Raw genomic sequence first — 21159 nt, 5'->3', positions numbered from 1 at the left:
ATTTCAAGAGATAAGCTTTGAGATGAATGTGTAAGTTTATTCTAAGGTATAAGTGATAGTAATAAGTTTTGATATTTGGTTTAGGTGTTACCAGTATCCAAGTCTAAGCTCCTTCGACTGTAGGCCCTTGGTTCCTCTGCTTTCAGGTAAGGGATAAGTTATATGGGTATTTGGTAAATCATGAGGTTATTTTAAAGTGTACTATGCATTAAAAGGATTTTGATTAGAGATATGATATATAATCATTATTCTAACAAAGATATGTTCGTGAACTTTCGAAAACTTATGTATATGATTTAAGCATATTGACGCTATTACTGATTCCACGAACATGATGTTTAAAGAAAAGAATGGAAATGCTATTATTATGAAATGTTATGCAAAATAAGAAATTTCAGTATGATGTAAAGTATGAAATGTTTTCGGGTTATGTCCTCTGGTGATCTGAACTCGGCCAATAAGAGTTAATTACTGGTTTTCCATGGAAAAATGTTATTTGTTTGGCCATTTAAAGTAGAAGAAATGGGGTTGCCTGTAACTCTAGACCATTTAAAGTAGAGGAAATGGGGTTGCCCGTAACTTTAATCTGAACAAGGCCTTCTCCCCAATGTGTACGGACAGTGAGGAGGAATAAAACCTTGAGGAGATGTGCCATCAAGCCTCTCAAAGAGGACAATATCATGCACACGAGGTCACCCAAATGTGATGAGACCTTCTTTGTACAGATTTATCAGATATGGACTAACCAATATGTTATAAACAACTATATTATTTTATTGATCATGAGAGAATGATTATGTTTAAATGCATGATGAAAAGTTAAAAGCTCTGATGAAAAGAAGAAGTTTCTGATGAAAAGAAGAAGTTTCTGATGAAAAGGAAAGCTGTTCTTTAAAGATAAGAGTTTCTGAAGTTCTTTTGTTTTATAAAAATAAAGTTTCTGATGAAAGTACAAGTTTATATTTAAAAATTATCAAATATCTGTTTTTATGAAACGTTAAGTTTTATGACCATGAAAGTTATAATATTTTATGAGAATAAGTTTATAAAGAAAAGTTTTCTTATTATTCAAGATGTTTCTAGTTAATACAAAGTTGTTGATTATCTTATTTAAGTTAAAATAATTATTTTGTAATGAGAATATATATATATATATATATATGGCGACTTTGTAGGAAATGAAAGAAGTTTAGGAAGAAAGGTTTGGGTAATATTAACCTGATAAGAAAAATGAGAACAATTATTTTCCTATGAAAAGCGTATAAGTTATTATTATGAATAGTATAAAATACTATACATGAAAAGTTGTTCTCCTATTCGAATATTCATAGAATGAAATGATCTGGTTTACATGCATCCTTATTAAATTCTCATATATCTTACCTTTACTGAGCTGTATAGCTCACCCCTTCCACTCTTTCAGTTAGCAGGTTTTATTTTGGAGCAGAGGGAGCCTTAGTCGAGTTTGGAAGGAGCTGGTTTTAGTTTGATATGCATAGATCCTAAATTAGCAATTTGATGTTTAGCTTTGTAGTATTGTGTATTTTAGGATCTAAAGAAAGTTGTGTACCTTAAAGTATTAAGAGACGTATTATGTGAAAGTGTGGAAATTAAATGATTGGTGAATTATATTATATTTTGAGTACAGTGTAGATGCTCTGACTATCAAGTGAAAAATTATATCAAGAAGTAAAGAAACAAGAATGAAAAGAAAAAGGGAAGCTTTTGTAAAAGTTTTGTAAAAGTTAAGTTGGTTCTTGTTAATATCAGGTTTAAGCTTGATATTAGTATGCCGGTCATGGTCACAAATTCAGGTATCGGGTTTGGGGCGTGACTGCTTGGATTTACAATTTAATCTTGAGCATTTTATGAATGGTGGAGGCCTGAAAGTACATAGTGCAAAGAGAAAGATGAGAGGAAGAAGATGATGATATGGAAGAGAACGGAGAGTTAATTTTGTGGTTTTTTTTTTTTTTTTTTTTCCCTTTAATAAGAAAAGTTAATGCCTAAATCACTAATTTCTATGGAGTAATAATGATATTATTATAAGTGTTTTTTGACCTTTAGATTTAATAGTAATCAATGGTCTAAAAAAATTGTAACTTGAACCCATCTCTCTCTCTCTCTCTATATATATATATATATAATGCCAAGTGATTATTTTCTTTATTCAACAAGTGGCTATTTCATAAATTATTAAATTATTTTTTGTTTGCCTACAATTCTAGTATTACCTAAAGTTCCAAGAAACTTTCCACTCCTCCAATTGAAACTCTATTTATCTTATTATTTGTTAGGGTGCTTTAATTAGGTGAACTATATTATTTAAGTTTCAAGATATTTAAAATTGTAATCCTACCAAAATTTATTACAAAAAATTTCAAGACATATAGTATAAAATTTAATATATATTTTTAATTATTTTAATAATCTATTATAAATTTTGTTTTTATATAATAAAACTTGCACGATTCATATTGTCCCTAAGTCAAATTGCTCTCTATGTGTGTGTGTGCGCGCGCTATTGTTAATTTAGAGTTTTGACTATCTCACTTATGATAATTTTAGTAATATTTGTAATTTTTCAACTATAATTTTTAATTAATTTGCACAGGAATATACTAGTGTAATTCAAAAGTGGATCTAAGAGATTAGCCATTAATATCTAATTCTTATGATACTTTCTGTCTCTCTTAATTTAATTTTATTATCATAATTTTTTAAGATAATATATTTTTAAGAATCTTATGACTAAATCCTCAAGTGAACATTAGTAGGAAGAATATCTTAAATAAGAAGAGTTTTTAAACTTGGTCTTTTCATTAGGAAGAATAGTTTAATGAGAGAACAGGAGACGTGTTTTGGGGGGGGGGGGGGTCAACAACAATATAAAAAAAAGAGAGACATGGGGGGTTAGGCAACAATCAATGACTCAACGTTATAAAAGTGGCCACTTGCAAAATTGATTGGGTAATCAACGATTTGTGATTTTCTAGTGTTTCCAAACCCATTGTCATCGCAAGAACTTAGTGAAGAGTAATTCACTTCCCACGTGTCTAAGTTATGTTAAAGGGTGTGGTTATAGAATTTTTGTTGATTTTGTGCTAAAAACTTATGAAAGCGAGTTTTTGTGAGGCTTTCATTTTTTTTTTTTTTTTTTGCTTAATTCTTTTTAAAGTATGTTACAACTTAATTCAAACCAATAAATTTGGTTTAGTCCAAGAGTCTTGTAGGTTAACTAGCACCTCTAGATATTTCTTAAATCTCCCCTATTGTAACTTTTGAATTATCCAACCAAAAAAAAAAAAAAAAAAACCCCAAAAATTTAGTGGTGTTCTTAATACACTCACCTATGCTTCAAAACATGCTTCATATACACATGGTATGCTCCTTTTCCTCTAATTCGAGCACCTTGTCTAGTGCTACCTCTTCTGGTGGGCAAAAAGTGTTTTGTCTTTAGTTTTTGTTTGTGTGTATATGGGCTTAGTAGGTTACACACAGTTATCCTAGGGCTGTCCAAGGACCCGCCGGAACCGACCCACCCGCCGCCGCCGACCGAACCCGATCCGCCGCCGACCGAACCGACTGCTCCGGCGGTCGGCGACGGATTTCATTCTCCAAAATCCGAGATCAACGGGTCGGAGATCGGATCTCCTCTTCTCAAATCCGAGAAACCCGATCCGACCGATTCATCATATTTCCGGCGAGTTTTGAGATTTTTTTGGGTAGATCCGGCGAGTTTTGAGTTTTCTTTGGGAATATTTAAGCTAGATCCGGCGAGATTTCGCTAGATCTAGCCAAGATCTTGCCGAAAATGGCCAAGATCTCGCTGGATTTGGCGAGATATGGCCGGATTTCTACCGTTATTCAAAATTTCCTCGCCGGATTCTGCCGTTTTTCATATTTTCTTGGCCGGATTCTCGCCGTTTTCCAAATAATCAACCCCGACCGAGACCCGACCACTTTCCGGCAAGAACCGTCCGATCCGATCCGATTTTCTGACCGGTCGGCGGCGGGTCTGAGAAATTGGAACCCGACTTGGTCGGGTCGGTCGCGGGTTGGGCACAAACCCGACCCGGACCGACCCGTGGACACCCCTAAGTTATCCATTGGTATTGAGCTAGAAAAAAAAAAAAACTCTCATAGAATCCAAACCCCAATGAACTTAAAAGAGCTCTTTTACCGTCAGTGTCTAATACAAAAAGCCCAGGGACGAGAATTTTATTTTACTTCCTGATAGTTTTTACCAACTCTATTTATCATTGGGTTGCAACATAACAAATGCGGAACTGCAACTCAAGACAGAATTGACATAAGGAGCATTTTATCTGCAAAACTCTTTCACCAAAGTCAATTATGGTCGGCCACACTGAATGATCAAATTGTCTCGACATACTAAGATGTTGAGTGGTGCATCGTGCTCCATGTAGCCCAGACCAAGCAAAATATAGCTAAATAGACTTTAGTTTCTAGCACACAGAAAATCAAAGAAAAAAAAAAGGCCATGAAATGTGTTTTGCAAAAAAATGTATTATGTTGAGAAGCAAGATTTGGTATAATGGTGAGAACTTAGCTTAGGCCAAGGCTCCATTATGTGCAAATCTGGTGGAACAGTAAATGTAGTTAAAGGAGGTGATCCAACCGCACATTCAAGTACGACTACCTTGTTACAACTTTACTCCAGTCACTACCCCTGCCTCCAACTATTTCAGTGATTGTTTTGTTTCCCCAGTCTCTAGTGTCCTAAACGACGAACTTAAAACAGAAACATGGAGTCATGGTATTCATAAAACCTTAATTTTGATCCCAGTTTGCATATAATTTTCCCAATTGTAGTTGTCATAAGAAGAGAGACTAAGTATGTCCCTTTTCTAGAAGATGAGGAAGTGTATAAGACAATCTGTTCCTTACCAGTGGGAAGAAGCTCTCAAGTGGGGTAAGGAGATGTTGAAGGACAAGTGTCTGATAGTTAGAGTGGGGAAAATTGCTATAGTTGCTACCGTCTAGTGTTTACCACTTGTGGAGGCAAGAGGTATAACTTTATATTTTGAGGTTTGAATCGAATTGAGAAACAGCTGGTGAAGACAATTATAGCTGAAATTGATTGGAGAGGAGGTGCATACATATGCATTCCTAAGAAGTATTCTGCCAATGATAGACTAGTTGGGTAAGAGTCGTCTTACCCAACCCTCCCATACCAAGTATGGGAATCACAGAGAGTTGAGCATCACTTGATTCACCACTCAGCAACAACTTGACAATCGCCTTTTTATCTTCATCCCTGCCATAAACATCACCTTCATTCACCAGACATGTAGTGGGCACCCTTGATCTTTTTGTTCTAGTCCTCCCTTCAGCACAGTCTCTCAATTCCAGATCATTCTTCTGTGTCACAATTTCTTGCAACCTTGTATTGATTTCATTAATCTTGGACCGCATATTGGCATCAAACATGATAGAACTTGGATTCAAACCCACACAACAAGCAGGGATGAACTTTCGTACCTTACTTGTGCTGGGTTCTTCTGCATTCAACTTACGTCGCAAAGCTTCAGTAGCAAACTCGTCCAAGATGTCGTCCACATCATCCAGCCAGCTCTTCACGAACTTGCTTGTCATCTGCTTATCCTCTGCATCATCCAGAACTGCACGGATTTTCGGCAACGTTGTCTTCCACTTCTTGAGGTCAGCATGAACTTGCTCTTGCTGAAAGATCTTCAACAAATCAGAGGAGCTTAAATTGTCAAACAGCACCTCAAAGAAAGCTGATAGAGCAGCCTCTCCAATTACTGACATGATTCCCTCGTGGGAGAGAAGGAAATTTGGGAATTGAAATGAAGCAACCAAAGTGACAGTCCTGATCAGAAAATTGGGTTCGGAGTGAAGACTGAGAGAGGTTTACTTTGTTCTGTGAAAGTTGAAGAAATCTGCAGTGATAGACTTTTTCACAGAAGAATTGGAGGAGGAAAATAAAGATAAGGAGTAGAGAAAAAAGACAAGAAAAAAGGGAAAGAAAAGAAGAGAGAGAGAGAGAGAGAGGAGGTTTTGGTGGGATTTATATTAAAAAACAATTACAATTATATTGGGTCACAACAAATTGTTTAAAAAAAAAATTCACAATAGCTGTGAAAGTGAAAAGAAAATTAAATAAATTAATAAAATATTAAACTAGAATTAAAAATAAAGTCTCTTAAAGAAAAGTTGTGATATTTTATTGTCGTACATAGATTTTTCGTGACATTTTTGTAATAATATTGTATCCATAGATTTTTTATCTACCATTAATATTGTAATGTTTTATATAAGATAATTTTGAAAAATTTTGTATATATATTATATAATAATTGTTATAGAATTTTGTTAGTAATGAATTTATCGTAAAAAGCACCAAAAATAAAAAAACCTATAGGGGTTTCAGTGGCTTCATAATGGTGGGAGGCTAGCATGATGATGGTGGTGGCCCCTTAAACTCATCTCTTTCTCTCACTTACGAACGCTTTGTCAGTATCAAATCTTTTATTTTGGTAATAGTGAAACAATGCGCTTCATTTAATAATTCACAATATTTTTGTGTCTCTTTATCTCTCTCTAGTACCTTATCTAGTTAGTTATATTAGTCCTTAATTATTATTATTTTTTATTTTATTTTTAATACTAAAACAATGGGTATGCTAAAATACATGAAAAAGAAAGAAATTTATGGTGTAAGCTCGGTTAATTAACAAGAGATTAATAAGATAACAGTAAAAATAAATTAATGTAATCTTTTGAGTAGCAATAAAAAAAATAATAATGAAAAAAGGTAGAACTTTTCATACACAATAACTATAAAGTCTATAATTTACTTTTATAAAAATATTGTGAACATACATTCACTACAAAGTTTTTTCAACATTTTTTTTTATTATCTAAAGTTACTAAAAAATGTTAATAAAACCCCAAAGTCTCTACGGTTGTTAGTGGTGAAAATTAGAACCATGGAACTTATATAAAGCGACAGCTTACAGAACAACAAATCAAAGTTTTATAGATAGCTCTCACGGTTTCTCATTCTCTCTATTGTAGCTCAAATCTCTCTCACAAAAGACTTAGAAATTTCAAAGCCAATTTCATAGCTCTCAAATCATGGAAATTTCAAAACTCTAGGTCATGGCAATCGCATAGCTCTTGGTCTCAACGCGGTGGCTCTGTCTCATCGTCACTCACAAAGTCGAACTCGAAGTCTTCCGTCAACTCCTCTGCTCTTCCCTGCCTCATCTAATCTCCCCCAGTTTTCTAGGGCTTCAAGCTCATGGACAGGAGTGTCATGCTTTGATTCATTTGCTATACGCCTGTAATGCACTTAGCTAACCTATTTTTCTATTAACAATGCCACATTTTCAAAAAAACCCAAAACCTTACCCTTCCATGTTCTACTGCCCTTTGTGCAGTAAAATTCAAGGACTAAACCTATTGGAGGCCAGCTTAATAACCTGCATCATTTGAAACACTTGTAAGTGATTATGTCTTGTTATATTTATCTCTTATTGAAGTTGTACCAGCATTGTTTATATAATTCTTTATTCTGGTTTCTTCTTTAGGAATGTCAGTTACAATAACATTCAGGGTGAAATTCCATATAGCTTACCTCCCAAGTCCCAATGCCACAAATATGTAGGATGTCTGTTTTGTAAATTGTGAGTCTTGTATGCTTAATTTTTTTTCTTTCAAGTTTTTGGTGATTATTCTACTTTTTCGTGAATGCAGAAATATGGCATACAACTATTTGAGACAAAATATTCCCCACTCTCTACCAGCCATGAAATGTCTCTAACATTAGTGAGTTACTTCTCCCCTTAAGTGACTATTTACTGAATTGCTTTTGCTTTTTGGTTATTCAATCAGAATCTCTTAATTCTTTTCTTGTAGAAATCTAAACCACAATTAGTTATCTGGACCAATTGACAATGTCTTTACCGGCTTACAGAATCTCAAAGAGATGTACGTGTTCTTCACCTGATCCTTACATTTCCTTTTCCCTGGCGTTTGAAGTGAAAAGAAAATAATGCAAAGTACAATATTCTATGAAATACAAAGAGGATGTTGTTGATGCTAGTAGAACCTTGAGAGGGTATGAAGTTGGTGATGATCTTGATGAAGGTATGTAGCAAATTATGCAGCAAACAAGAACTCTCCAAATACCTTTTAGTGTACAAGGATTGGCTATTGTAAATACTTTTAAGTGTACTATTCAAAACAGGTTTTGTGTAGCAAGTAGTGATTCATGTTTCAAATTTAAAAATGTAAAGGGTAATAGACAGAGTAGTTGAGTTATGTTGATTTGTAAAATTTGTTTCATTGTGTTGAAAGAGTAGTTGATTGGCTGTTATAATTCAATTTGGAATTGAACAATTGCGTTTATGTTTATGTTTTGAATCAGGTTATTAAATTTTGATCAATGTGAGAGTGCATTCAAAATTTTTTTATTAAAGAAAATACTTATTTCAACGTTTACAAACTGTTGAAATTTATCTCAAGGTACCTTATACCAATGGCTAAGTGCATGTGGAAAAAAGTAAGAAGCATACTTTTATGATAATACTTCGACGTTTATCAACCGTTGATAAAAGTGTAACATTTTTTTCAACGGTTGCACAGGCAATAGAAAAAAGTTCTTGACATAGTTATTAATGGCGGTTCTCGATGGTCATTTAAATTGTCGAAAATGCTATTTTCGACAATTTTTAGTACTTTTTTCAATGATTTCAACCGTTGAAAATAACCAAATTTCTTGTAGTGATTTCTCTTTATTAAATAATCGAAAAGTTAGTGGAGGGTAAGAGCTTAATAATCGAAAAGTTAGTGGAGGGTAAGAACTTACCTGGATATTCAATGGTAAAAGACTCCAGACAATAATGGACAAGTTTGGTGTGGGTGATGTGCAAGATGTTCCATGCACCTTCATATCAAATTGAAGCCGTGACTCATGACTCAAGTCATGAGTCAACAAATAGCTTCCACGAAGGTGAGGTTCCATTCCATTATTTCCATACAAACTTGGAATTGACTTTTGCAATATAAAGTTGTCCTTATCTTTGTTGCTTTTTCGCTTGAACATCAATGAAAAATACAATTTGTTGTCCCAACCTCCTATATGTTCAATTAAATGGATATTACGGTCATACCGCGCAATAAAAATTTATCAATTTCTTCTATTCATCAACCCCAAGTCAAAAATGTCAGGAAACAGTAGCTCAAATTTAGTGCACCGAGTGATTGTTATTTTTATTATTATTATTATTATTAAATAAATCAATAAGAAAGAGAGCTTGATGGGCCTAGTCACTATTCTTTTTCAGTCCTAAAAACTATCTGCCATACAAAATCAGCCCATCTGACTTATAAAAGTAGCACATGACAAGATTGTGAGCAATGAAATTTTACATTCTGATGTAGAAAAAGAAAACCAAAAAAAAAAAAAAAAAACCTTCAGCATGAGCTTTACATCTTCAATAATTGCCTGTGAGGTTCAATTGATATCTGATGAGTTCTTATGTATAGTCTGTAGAGTGTAGACCGACCTGGAAAACAGTTATATGCATGAGAAATTTAGCTCAGTGGCTAAAAACATCTTGAACTAGTGGTGCATGAGATTTCTTCTAAAGGAGTAAGTTTAAGTTTGACTATTCACTCTTTCTATGGTTGTTGCACCTAAAATTGTTCCATCAAAGTGACACTCCTGATCAGAAAATTGAGTTCGGAGTGAAGACTGACACAAGTTTACTTTGTTCTGTGAAAGTTGAAGAGATGCAAGTGTTTTCTTTGGTCCTGCAGTGAGAGACTTTTTCACAGAAGAATTGGAAAAAAAAAAAAAAAAAAAAAAGATATTTGATGAGATTCAGATGAAACAGGTGGATAAGAAAAAAGGCAAGGAAAAAAAAAATGGAAAGAAAAGAAGACCAAAAAGAGAGAGGAGTTTGGGTGGGATTAATTTTTTTTTTTAATTACAATTATATAAGGTCACAACAAATTAGAAAAAAAAAATTCACGAGGTGTGAAAGTCATAAGAAAATTAAATAAATTAATAGAATATTAAACTAGACTACCCACAACTAAAAACAAAGACTTGTAAAACTATTATGATATTTTATTGCGTTTTTAGACTTATTAAATTAGTGCTATTTTTCTTTAAAAACAAAAAAGATTGTGCAATTGACACAATGCTTTCACAATAATTTCATAATAAAGTTTATGTAGTAAGTTGTTATTAGCTTTTATTTGGACTTACTACTGACAGCATATTTTTTTATCTACCGTTAACAACTTATCACATAATTAAAAAAAAAAATTACATAGATTTTATTGTGACTATTTTTGTAAAAATATTGTGCCTATAACTTGCATTATGGGAAAAAACATATTTGAAAATAATCATTACTTTAAGAGAAGTGCTACATCCACAATAATTTCACATCAAATTATAGTAGTTAGTTGTTATTGGTTCTAATTTGAATCCACCATTTAAATTACTTTTTTGCCCACCCATAACAACCAATAATAACCAATCGATTAGAATTTATTACGAAAGTATTATAAAAATATTGTAGACAAAAAGAAAAGAAAAGATAATATCAATAATTGTCAATTTAAGGAGTGCCAAAACGGACCTATTCTATGAACGTAAGAAATATGGTTTTAAGAAAAGATGATGGGAATTGGATAGACATATGTGTATTGCTGTTAAACTGATTTTTATTTACTCAGTTTGAGATGAAGAATCTTGATATTTTGGGATGATGAGCATAGTATAGACACATATGTAAGCTTTTACATTGCTTTTATTATGCTTAAGTATTGCTGAAGACAGCATATTTGAAATGCTGGAGCTATTTTAAAGTATTGAGTTTGTTTTCGTAGATATTACTGAGTTTTCACTTGTTGCTTACAAAAGCTTCTGTTCTGACTACTATGATTGTTTTCTGTTGTGTACATGAGCTGCAACATCTCAATTTATTGACATCTTGATGTTGAAATTAGATTCCAGATTAGAGTTGGTGGATCTTATAGGAAGTCTAACTTTATTTGAGAGGTTAGACTAACTTAAGCCTTAATTTGATCCTCCCTTTTTGATATTATTTTGTCCATAATGTTTTGTGCATTAATCTCAAGTTAAAGATCTGGTTTTATGTACTAGACTTAATGTCAAGTATCTTCGGGCAGTGGTCGTATGTGGTGTGATCTTTGTGTGAGTGAAAATGCAAGTACTTCAGAAACTATTAGGATGTGTATCTCAGTTAATCAAGTTGTTGTAGTAGTAAATTCTTCTTGAAAGGAACCTACCATGTTTAATGATGTGGTTTTCCTAATCCATGACAATAGCTTGGAAGAGAAAGCTCCCTTAAGCTTGGTTGGGCTCATAATGGCTCCCTGATTGGGCACGCCTAGGCCCCATATCCAGCATAAATGATAACATTTGATATTGCAACGCACTATCCTACACTTGAAAATGTGCTTCATATGCACATGGATGTGGATGCTCCTTTGCCAGTAATTCGAGTACCTTGCCTAATGCTACTACATCTTTTCGGATGAGAGTATTTCTTCCTTCTTCAAAGCAGTGGACAAAAACGGTTGTCTTAGATTTTGTTTGTGTAAAATAAAGTATCAAATACATAGAATCACACAAAATCACCCTCAACACATCAGGTACTTCATCAATGTGCTAAGTTTTTACAAAATGATATAGTAACATCTAAAAATAAATGACCACTGTACAATATGCAAATCATTTCCCCCCTTATTTTATTCCTCTCTCTCTCATCCACAAAAATCTTTTCGGCTAGCAATGGAGGAAATAGGACTCTGCATCATGCAAGGCTACGGGGTTCCAACGACGTGACTAGGGAGATTGTGGAGGTGGCATTGTGGTGGGTGTGAGTTTGCAAATCAATTGGAAAGTTGGGTGTGAGATTGCAAATTGATTTGGCTGTGATTGATGGGTTTTGTGGAAGGTTGTTGGGTCGAGAGTGGTGGCACTGGCCCTTTGCGTGGGTTGTTGAGTGTTTTTTTGGGTGGTTGTTGGGCTTTGTGGTGCAGTGGCTGTGGTTGTTGGGTTTTGTGTGAAAATTTCTAGGTATTTGAGCGGTGGTTGGGTTTTTGTGAGGGTGGTTGCTATTGGGTTTGGTGTTTTTATTTTTATTATTTTTAATTTTAATGGATAGAAGTTGCTGACTTGCTGCTGGATTTTGGAATTGGGTAGGAAAAAAAATATTATTTTAATTAGCGGTATTGCAAAGGAAAAAAAAAAAAGAGATGTCAGATGTGTTTAAAAAGTTACCTATAAAAAATGATTTGCTAAAAAGTGGGTAATTAAAATAAATAATGTAATTTTTGGTGATGTAAAATAGATTTATTTATTTCTTTTGCACGTTGGGGGTTAAAGTTGAACACACTTATCCATGGTATTGAACAGAGAAAAAAAAGTCTCTCATGCAACCCAAACCTCACTACACTTTAATGGCCAATTTGGAGGGAGGGAGAGTAGAGTTCTAACTAGATTAAATTACAATGCAGCATTACAGTGAGCTACTCATTTGATGATGAGATTAAATAGCACACCATTGTTTAACTATTCAAACTAGATTAAATTACAGACTATGTTCTCCACTCCAACCTGACACACTAACTAAGTTCTCTTCTTGCACCAAACTTCTGAAATTATCTAAAGCCATGTCTATCCAAAGTCTGAAATGAGCACTTTGAGTTAAAACTGAGATCCTTTACCTTCCTACTGGATTTTATAGGACTTGGAAGGCCTTTTGAGCTTGGAGATTTGCTAGAAACCACTAGTCTTGCCAATCCTACCACCACTTGGCACTTCAGTAGTAATAAAGGATATGAGTTTATTCTTATATGGTGAAGAGCTTTCAGAGCATGTATCAAAATTCATGGGCCTTATTTTTCATGAGCTCATTGATCTGGACTTTTCCTTTGCAGATTCAGTTGCATTCATGTAAGTTGGAACAACAGGAGAGCTTGACAAAGAATTATGATCTCCCAATGAGCATGGTCTCCTATAATGAATTAATACTCTGGGAACAAATGTTGGAGAATTCAATCCTTCCAACTTACTCTGTCCCTCAACATTTCTTAGCTTAAGTTGCCTTCTTTCATAGTCCTCTCTTTGTCTTCGATTTGAAGTCAAAGCCGAGTCCAAATCTTCAAGTTCTCTACTTAGGGTAATTTGTGTATCTACCCATTGATCCAACCAATGCCTTCATCTTCCACTTACTAAGTTTTTATCCATATCTGCTGACTACTGAAAATATTTTCAGTTGAAAACATCAGTAGTTGAACCAAAATTTGAGAAATATATAATCATAAGATCATAAAGCAAAAGGACCTTACCAGATGGATAAACCAGTACTCCTTTATCCGTTCTCTCTTAAGCATGGTCTCTTTCCTACTCATAAACAATGCAACTGACTCTTCCTTTGACAAAACACTGTCATCCCACCTTCTTTGATTCCTTGTGTCTATCTAAAAATCATAACATTTTGCCATCCATAACTTAGAGACAAAGTAAGTTAAAATACTATAATGTAAAATGGTTAATTAGACAGGCAGAAGACTTTTTTTTTTTTTGATAAGTAAGAAAAATATATTAAAAAACCTCAAGAAAACAAAAGGAAGAACAGAGAGTACAGAGGAGGAAACAAAAAAAAGGGAGAAGAAAAGGAGAAAACAAGAAAACAAGCGGAACCAACAAAGAACTAATTACAAAGAAGAGAACTAAGGAACATAGGGATAGAATCACTAGAGGTGAGTCCCCAAGCCCTAGACCAATCAAAAAGAGAGCCACTAAAGTAAGCGAGCAGTTGGTCATCAGTTTTGTCCCTGTCCTCAAAAGTACGCCAGTTTCGCTCCCTCCAAATGCACCACATAAGGCACAACGGAGCTAGATTCCAAACTCTAGAAGAGTGCTTTCTGAGCCAGTTCCACCAGCCGAAAAGCGTATCTGCAATCGATCTTGGCAAGACCCAAGAAATCCCAAAAGATCTAAACACCAGGCTCCGCAACTGAAAAGCTTTTCCACAATGAAGAAGCAAGTGATTCGCCGTCTCCCCATTACTGCGGCACAAAATGCACCAATCAACAAAATCGAAGCCTCTACACCGCAGAATGTCCCCTGTAAGAATCTTTTCCTAAACTGTAGACCAAACAAAGAAGGAGACGTGCGTAGGAGCCTTAACCTTCCAAACACCTTTCCAAGGAAAGATAATAGGCAAGGGGCATCGAAGCTTATCATAGAACGATCGACCATCAAAAACCCCCTTCTTTGACAGTTTCCAAATCATACGATCTCTTTGCTCAGATAGAGGTAAATTAGAACCCAGGGAATGAAGGAAATCATCCACAACACCCGACTCCCAATCATTCGGATTTCTAAGAAGGAGAACCTTCCAACTTCTCCAAGCCTCGGTTCCCAGACACTCGAGAGACGAGGCTACAGATGCCTCCTTATTAATAGCAATCCCATACACAACCGGGAAGGATAGATGGAGAGGTAAGTCCCCACACCATTGATCCGTCCAAAACTTCACCCTATCCCCCGCCCCTACCTCAAATCGGATGTGTTTGCTAAACACCTCCCAACCTTTCCGGATACTTCTCCATAAACCACACCCATGAACACCCCTGCCTAATTTGGACGACCAACCCCCCCACTCTTCCCCAAACTTCAAAGCTATAACCCTCCGCCAAAGACGAGTCTCCTCAACCCCAAACCGCCATAGCCATTTTCCTAGTAACGCTTTATTAAACGTAGTTAACTTCCTTATTAGACAGGCAGAAGACTAATGTTCCTGAAAGAGATAAATGAGAAACAGGTTTTCATGGGAGTTGTATTGCTCACAATAGAATAAGCCAGTTCTTGCAGCATCACATACCCTTGTTATCTTGTCTTTCCAATTCTGCGATTGTTCACTTCCATCATAATTCTAAGTGCCTTCCACCATTCCAAATATTCTTGCGCAGCCTTGTGACTGAATAATTAAAGTGGACTGGAAGAACTATAGGGTAGTTATAGTTTGGCATCATACAACTCTGCCTCACAATTCCCTTCTAAGTCCACAAAGTTTTCCTTGCCTGCAAAACTCTCACAAATATTTTCATAATTATACAATCTGTGAGAACTTAAAAAACAGGTCTAATTTGTGTTCCCCAACCCCCCCCCCCCCGGGGCTATTATTAGAGTTAAAAGTAGACATAAATTTTCTGTCAATACCAAATTCCTGATATATGTTTTCTTCTATCCGGCAAAACTATATCATATACATAGTTTCCAACACATGTCAATTACCAGAGAAAAAATAAAATTTGAGAAAGGAGATGTGAGATAGAGAGACCTTTAAACTCACAAGGTAACCCTGAAAGGCAGACTGAATTCTAGTGGCAGCAAATTCATGGATTTCTCTCACACAGTGATGGTTGGACTGAGGGGCTTCACCTTGAACTCTAATGACTGAAAACTTTTCCACTTCATTTACACATTGATGGTTATATTGAGGGGTGAACTGGACAACCGCAGCAGCAATTAGAGCAGTCATAACAGCTGCTTCAGCAGCAGCAATGGTGGCATGGGCCACAGCAAGAGCATGCTTGATCTGCTCTTCCCCAGCCTCACCAAGAGTTCTTTCATTTAATGATGACGGTGAAGTGAGCGAGGCTAATCTTTTGATCTTAAGCCCTCCAAAAATCCTGAAAATTGTTCTAGCAGTGAGGAACAGAATCAAAGACCAAAACTGAACAAGTAAGCAAATTACTTTACCATTTTTGTTTAGAGTTTGTCTCTCTTATAATGAACCTCTGCACTATGTTGAACCAGCTCTTCTTCTGAGCCATTGGAGAACCAATAAATTACATTGGTCTAAGAAGGTTCTGATTGATTCTGCAACATCGCTGGTAGGGTGGTTTCTGGTAGTACATACATGCATCAGTTCAGAAAAAGAAGTTAAAAACCAATACCAATACAGAATACTATTGATTAGTACTTATCAAAAAGAATACTATTGATTAGTAATGGAACAGATTAGTCAGTGAACTTGATGACAATTGACTCGTAAACTTTTACTCCTTGTAAGATTTGAAAACTGGATTCTAAGAAGAATAAGGTAGAACCTCAAAGCCACTTTGCAAAAGCAATTGTCTAGTTTCTCAAATTGACAAAAAATTAATGCTTTGGAAATTGTACATTAGTACATCTTTGTAGAATGTGAATGATATTTAATAATTTCTTACCAATCTGCAATATCATCTATTAATGGTATTCATCAAATCAAACAAGATTCACCACATCAAGAAATTTATTTTCTCTTTGACATGGATGCTATGTCAGAGTGAAAGCCTTAAATTCTAGTCAAGAAGAGGACTAGTCTGCATAAAAGAGGAAGCTGTAGAATTGGCATGCTAACAAGCATTAGTGAGGATTTTCCTGGGATTTGATCAACCCAGCGTTTAGAAAATCACTAATGCCACTCAGCAATGTCTTCCTAACTGCTCAAATCCTTCGAACTAGGTGTTTTACATTGCACAATAATGGCTGCAATCCTCAGAGTGACTAGTAGGTACAACTGCAGCTACCACACCTTTAATAAGTGCATGGATTGAGCTTTCACGAATTGTCTGAGAAAGTACTACGGATTTACTTTTAGCCAACCAACTTTAACAGTGTATCACAATTTGGTTCCTCATTTGATCTTTGCAAACAAAGCTTGAACCTAGCAAGCAACTCTTCCTTTTGTAGTAACTTCTACTAAGATCCAAAATTTGGTTCCCTGTTTGATTTTAAATTCAACAAATCGTTTCCAATTGTAGACAAGGGGGTTTAAAGCTACATTTTAGGGAATGATTCCCAGTCATTGCGTTGTGACAGATCATGACCACATGCCTGCTGTAATTAAGAGCTTGAGAAACATCGGCAGTTTTCCTTCGAGCATGGCTCTATAAAACTGCATTCCAAATAGCCCAAAGAGTGGCTGCAATTACAACAATAATAGAATAAGAAAAATCAGTATCCAAAGAGCATCTCTCCACCCAAATAGGAGCCAATTAGTACCATAAAATGAGCTCCAGGGGGAGCACTTTAGGATAGATTTCTAACCAGTTAAAAAAATATATATTGCAAAGAATATGAATCAATAATGCATGCAATATAAGAAGTTAAAATGAAATAACTATTTCTATTCATTTATTTAATAATAAAAATTTTAACATTTAAATGAAATTCTGATATTTATGAAATACCTGCCATCTGCAGCACAGGTGAAATGAGAAACAGATTTTTTTTATGGGAGTTGTGTTGTTCACAATAGAATAAGCCAGTTCTAGCAGCATTACATACCCTTGTCATCTTGTCTTTCCAATTCTGCGATTGTTCACTTCCAACATAGTTCCAAGTGCCTTCCACCATTCCAAATATTCTTGTGCAGCCTTGTGACTGAATAATTACAATGGACTGCAAGAGCTTTAGGGTAGTTATGGTTTGGCATCTTACAGCTCTGCCTCATAATTCCTTTTCCCCGCAAAGCTTTCCTTGCCTGCAAAACTCTCCCACATATTTTCATCAAAATTATACAATCTGTGAGAACTTAAAAAAAATAGGTCTAATTTGTGTGTGTGTGTGTTTTTTTTTTCCTGCTATTATTAGAGTTAAAAGTTGACATAAATTTGCTGTCAGTACCAAATTCTGATATATGTTTTCTTCTAACAGGCAGAACAATATCATCTACATAGTTTCCATCACGTATCAATTAGCGGATAATAAATAAAATTTGAGGAAGGAGATATGAGATAGAGAGACCTACTTTAAACACAAAAGGTAACCCCAAAAGGCAGACTGAATTCTAATGGCAGCAAATTCATGGATTCTCTCACACATTGATAGTTGGACTGAGGGGCTTCGCCTTGAACTCTAATGACTGAAACTTCCACTTCATTTACACATTGATGGTTATATTGAGGGGTGCTGGTGAACCAGACAATCTTAGCAGCAACTAGAGCAGTTGTAACAGCTGCTTCAGCAGCAGCAATGGTGGCATGGGCCACAGCAAGAGCATGCTTGATCTGCTCTTCCTCAGCCTCACCTAGATTTCTTTCATTTAATGATGATGGTGCAGTGAGCAAGGCTAACCTTTTGATCTTGAGCCCTCCAAAAATCCATTTCCTTCTCCTATCCCGATAATTGTTCTAGCAGTGAGGAACAGAATCAAAGACCAAAACTGCACAAATAAGCAAATTACTTTACCATTTCTTGTTTTGAGTTTGTCTCTCTTATAAAGAACCTCTTCACTATGTTGAACCAGCTCTTCTTCTTAGTCATTGGAGAACCAATAAATTACATTGGTCTAAGAAGGTTCCGATTGATTCTGCAACTTTGCTGGTAGGGTGGTTTCTGGTACTACATACATGCATCAGTTCAGAAAAAGAAGTTAAAAGACCAATACCAATACAGAATACTATTGATTAGTAATGGAGCAGATTAGCCAGTGAACTAAATAACAATTGACTTGTAAACTTTTACTCCATGTAGAAGAATTGAAAACTGGATGCTAAGAAGAATAAGTTAGAGCCTCAAAACCATTTTGCAGAAGCAATTGTCTAGTTTCTCAAATTGCCAAGAAATTATTACTTTGGAAATAGTACATTAGTACATCTTTGTAGAATGTGAATAAAATTAAAGAATTTCTTACCAATCTGCATTATCATCTATTAGTGGTATACAGCAAATCAAACAAGAGTCACCACATCAAGAAATTCATTTTCTCTTCAACATGGATGCTAAGTCAGAGAGAAAGCCTTAAATTCTGGTCAAGAAAAGGACCAGGCCGCATAAAAGAGGAAGTTGTAGAATTGGCCAGCTAACAAGCATTAGTGAGGATTTGCCTGGGATTTGATCAACCCAGAGTTTAGAAAATCATGAACGCTGCTCAGCAATGTCTTCCTTAACTGCTTAATCTCCGAACCTGGTGTTTTTCATTGCACAACAAAGGCTGCAAACCTCAGAGCTACTAGTAGGTACAACTGCAGCTACCACACCTTTAATAAGTGCATGGGTTGAGCTTTCATGAATTATCTGAGAAAGTACTATGGATTTCTTTTTAGCCAACCAACTATAACAGTGTACCACAATTTGGTTCCTCATTTGATCTTTGCAAACAAAGCTTGCATCTGGCGAGCAACTCTCCCTTTTTGTACTAACTTCTACTAAGATCTGAAATTTGGTTCCCAATTTGATCTTAGATTCAACAAATCATTTGCAATTATAGATAGGAGGTTTAAAGCAACATTTAGGGAATGAGTCCCAGCCATTGCTTCTTGACAGATCATGATCTTGTGCTTGCAGTAATTAAGAGCTTGAGTAGCATCAATAGTCTTCCCTTGAGTAGCAGTAATTAAGAGCTTGGCTCTATAATACTGCATTTCCAAATAGCCCAAAGAGTGGCTGCTATTACAACAATAATAGAATAAGAAAGATCAGTATCCAAAGAGCATCTCTCCATCCAAATAGGAGCCAGTTAGTACTGTAAAATGACCTCCCAAGGGAGCACTTTAGGACAGATTTCTAAACAGTTAAAAAAATGAATTGCAGAGAATATGAATCAATAATGCATGCAATATAAGAAGTTAAAAAGAAATAAATATTGGTTTTCATTTATTTAATAATAAATTTTTTACATTTCAATGAAATTTTGATATTTATGAAATACCTGCCATCTGCAGCGCAGGTGACAATGCTTTGATCAATCTATGCAAGGCACAATATTTGTTTTAAAATGACATTTTGTGCACATCTGCTGATCATCATGTCGCAGAACACAATATGTAGCCTGCAATCATCAAATCACAGCTGATAGCCAACCCAATAACTCAAATAAATTATTATGTAAAAGAGGTATTAATGAGGTGAAATTTCAAACACGATACAATACCTCTTTTAGGCATTTTATCATACAGCTGCGTGTCTGAGCATATATGGTTTGCATAATTTAACTATAAGAGATATTGATGAGGTAAAAAAATTGAACATATGGTAACCAAAATTTAACATACCTCCACGTTTTGAAATTCCAATAGAAGGTTTATCAGTTCCAAAGCTAGTCTCTGTTGCAACAATGCAAGAATTAGCTTGGGTTAGGTTTTGAATTATTGAAATCGTATTGTATTTAAAATACAAACATAGAGTATTTTCTTGTATTCAGCTTTGGACATGTAAATACGTAATGAACAATGTTATGAAACCAATTAAATATCTAAACTTTTTTCCACTTTGTTTATTGCTACTCCTCCTTCTCTAATGAAGTGGTCAAGATCAACATAAGTTATGAAATAGTCTAGATCATTTATATCATACTAATATTAGGTGGGTACACCTTTTAAGGAAACAAAAATATTAATGGACTCAAAGTTATGAAATACCTGCCATTTGCAGCATAGGTGACAATACTTTGATCAATCTATGCAAGGCACGACAAATGTTTAAAACGACATTCTGCACAAGCATAGTACTAAAAGGGCATCCTGCCATTCTCTGAACATTTACGGATAACCTGCAATCATCAAATCACAGCTGATAGCCAAGCCAATAATTTAAACAAATTACAAAGTATATGAGATATTGATGTAGTAATAAAATTTCAAACACTATAAAATATCTCTTTTAGGCATTTTATCGAATAGCTGCCTGCCCGAGCATAAAGTGTTCACATAATTCAAATAAATTACAAACTATTTGACTCTAAAATTTCAGAGTGCCAGAAGTTCAATTGTTAAAAGAGGAAAATAATTAAATTTAACTTACCTCCATGTTTTGAAATTCCAATATAACGTTTAGTGGTTTAGAAGCTAGTCTCTGCTGCAACACTGCAAGAATTAGCCTGGGTTAGGGTTTGAATTATTAAAATTGTATTGTTCATATACAAACATAGAGGATTTTGTTGTATTCTGCTTTTGGTGGGTTTTTTTTTTTTTTTTTTAATTACAATTATACTAGTCCACAACAAATTAAAAATAAAATTATACTTGCCCATAACAAATTAAAAATAAAATATATCACAATAGTTGTGGTGTGAACGTCAAAAGAAAATTAAATTTATCAATAAAATATTAAACTGGACTGACTAC

At 34.9% G+C, this 21159-nt stretch overlaps 3 protein-coding genes across 50 annotated transcripts in view; all 3 read right to left on the bottom strand.

Annotated features, from left to right (window-relative positions):
• The window catches only part of LOC126724227 (putative disease resistance RPP13-like protein 1), a 248182-nt gene that overhangs the window by 133085 nt on the left and 93938 nt on the right, over window positions 1–21159 (bottom strand). For 35 of the 47 annotated variants that reach the window (XM_050428694.1, XM_050428692.1, XM_050428687.1 and 32 more), the window contains exon 6: window positions 20089–20139. The gene's annotated coding sequence lies outside the window, so the exon portion shown is untranslated. Of the gene's footprint in view, window positions 1–18863; window positions 19484–19745; window positions 19866–20088; window positions 20140–20454; window positions 20586–20836; window positions 20899–21159 lie in introns of those variants that run through there. The other 12 variants (XM_050428715.1, XM_050428719.1, XM_050428718.1 and 9 more) reach the window with 11 other exon arrangements.
• The window catches only part of LOC126724225 (putative disease resistance RPP13-like protein 1), a 285952-nt gene that overhangs the window by 250531 nt on the left and 14262 nt on the right, over window positions 1–21159 (bottom strand). The gene's annotated exons all lie outside the window — the stretch shown is intronic.
• On the bottom strand, window positions 12467–16555 carry LOC126724241 (protein IQ-DOMAIN 12-like). 2 transcript variants are annotated; one of them, XM_050428746.1, is made up of 5 exons: window positions 16279–16555; window positions 15809–15954; window positions 15387–15738; window positions 13387–13518; window positions 12467–13297 (listed from the first exon to the last, which is right to left on the bottom strand). In XM_050428746.1, exons 2-5 carry the CDS (start codon window positions 15880–15882, stop codon window positions 13295–13297), a joined length of 561 nt encoding a protein of 186 aa, XP_050284703.1. In that variant the 5' UTR covers window positions 15883–15954; window positions 16279–16555; the 3' UTR covers window positions 12467–13294. The 2 variants fall into 2 exon arrangements, with proteins under 2 accessions (XP_050284703.1, XP_050284702.1); XM_050428745.1 differs by lacking the exon at window positions 16279–16555 and having other exon boundaries at window positions 15809–16058.

This window comes from Quercus robur, chromosome 4 (assembly GCF_932294415.1).
Source record: "Quercus robur chromosome 4, dhQueRobu3.1, whole genome shotgun sequence".
Taxonomy (NCBI): Eukaryota; Viridiplantae; Streptophyta; class Magnoliopsida; order Fagales; family Fagaceae; genus Quercus; species Quercus robur.
Note: the sequence above shows the minus strand (reverse complement) of the source record. Positions and strands in the feature narration are given on the sequence as shown.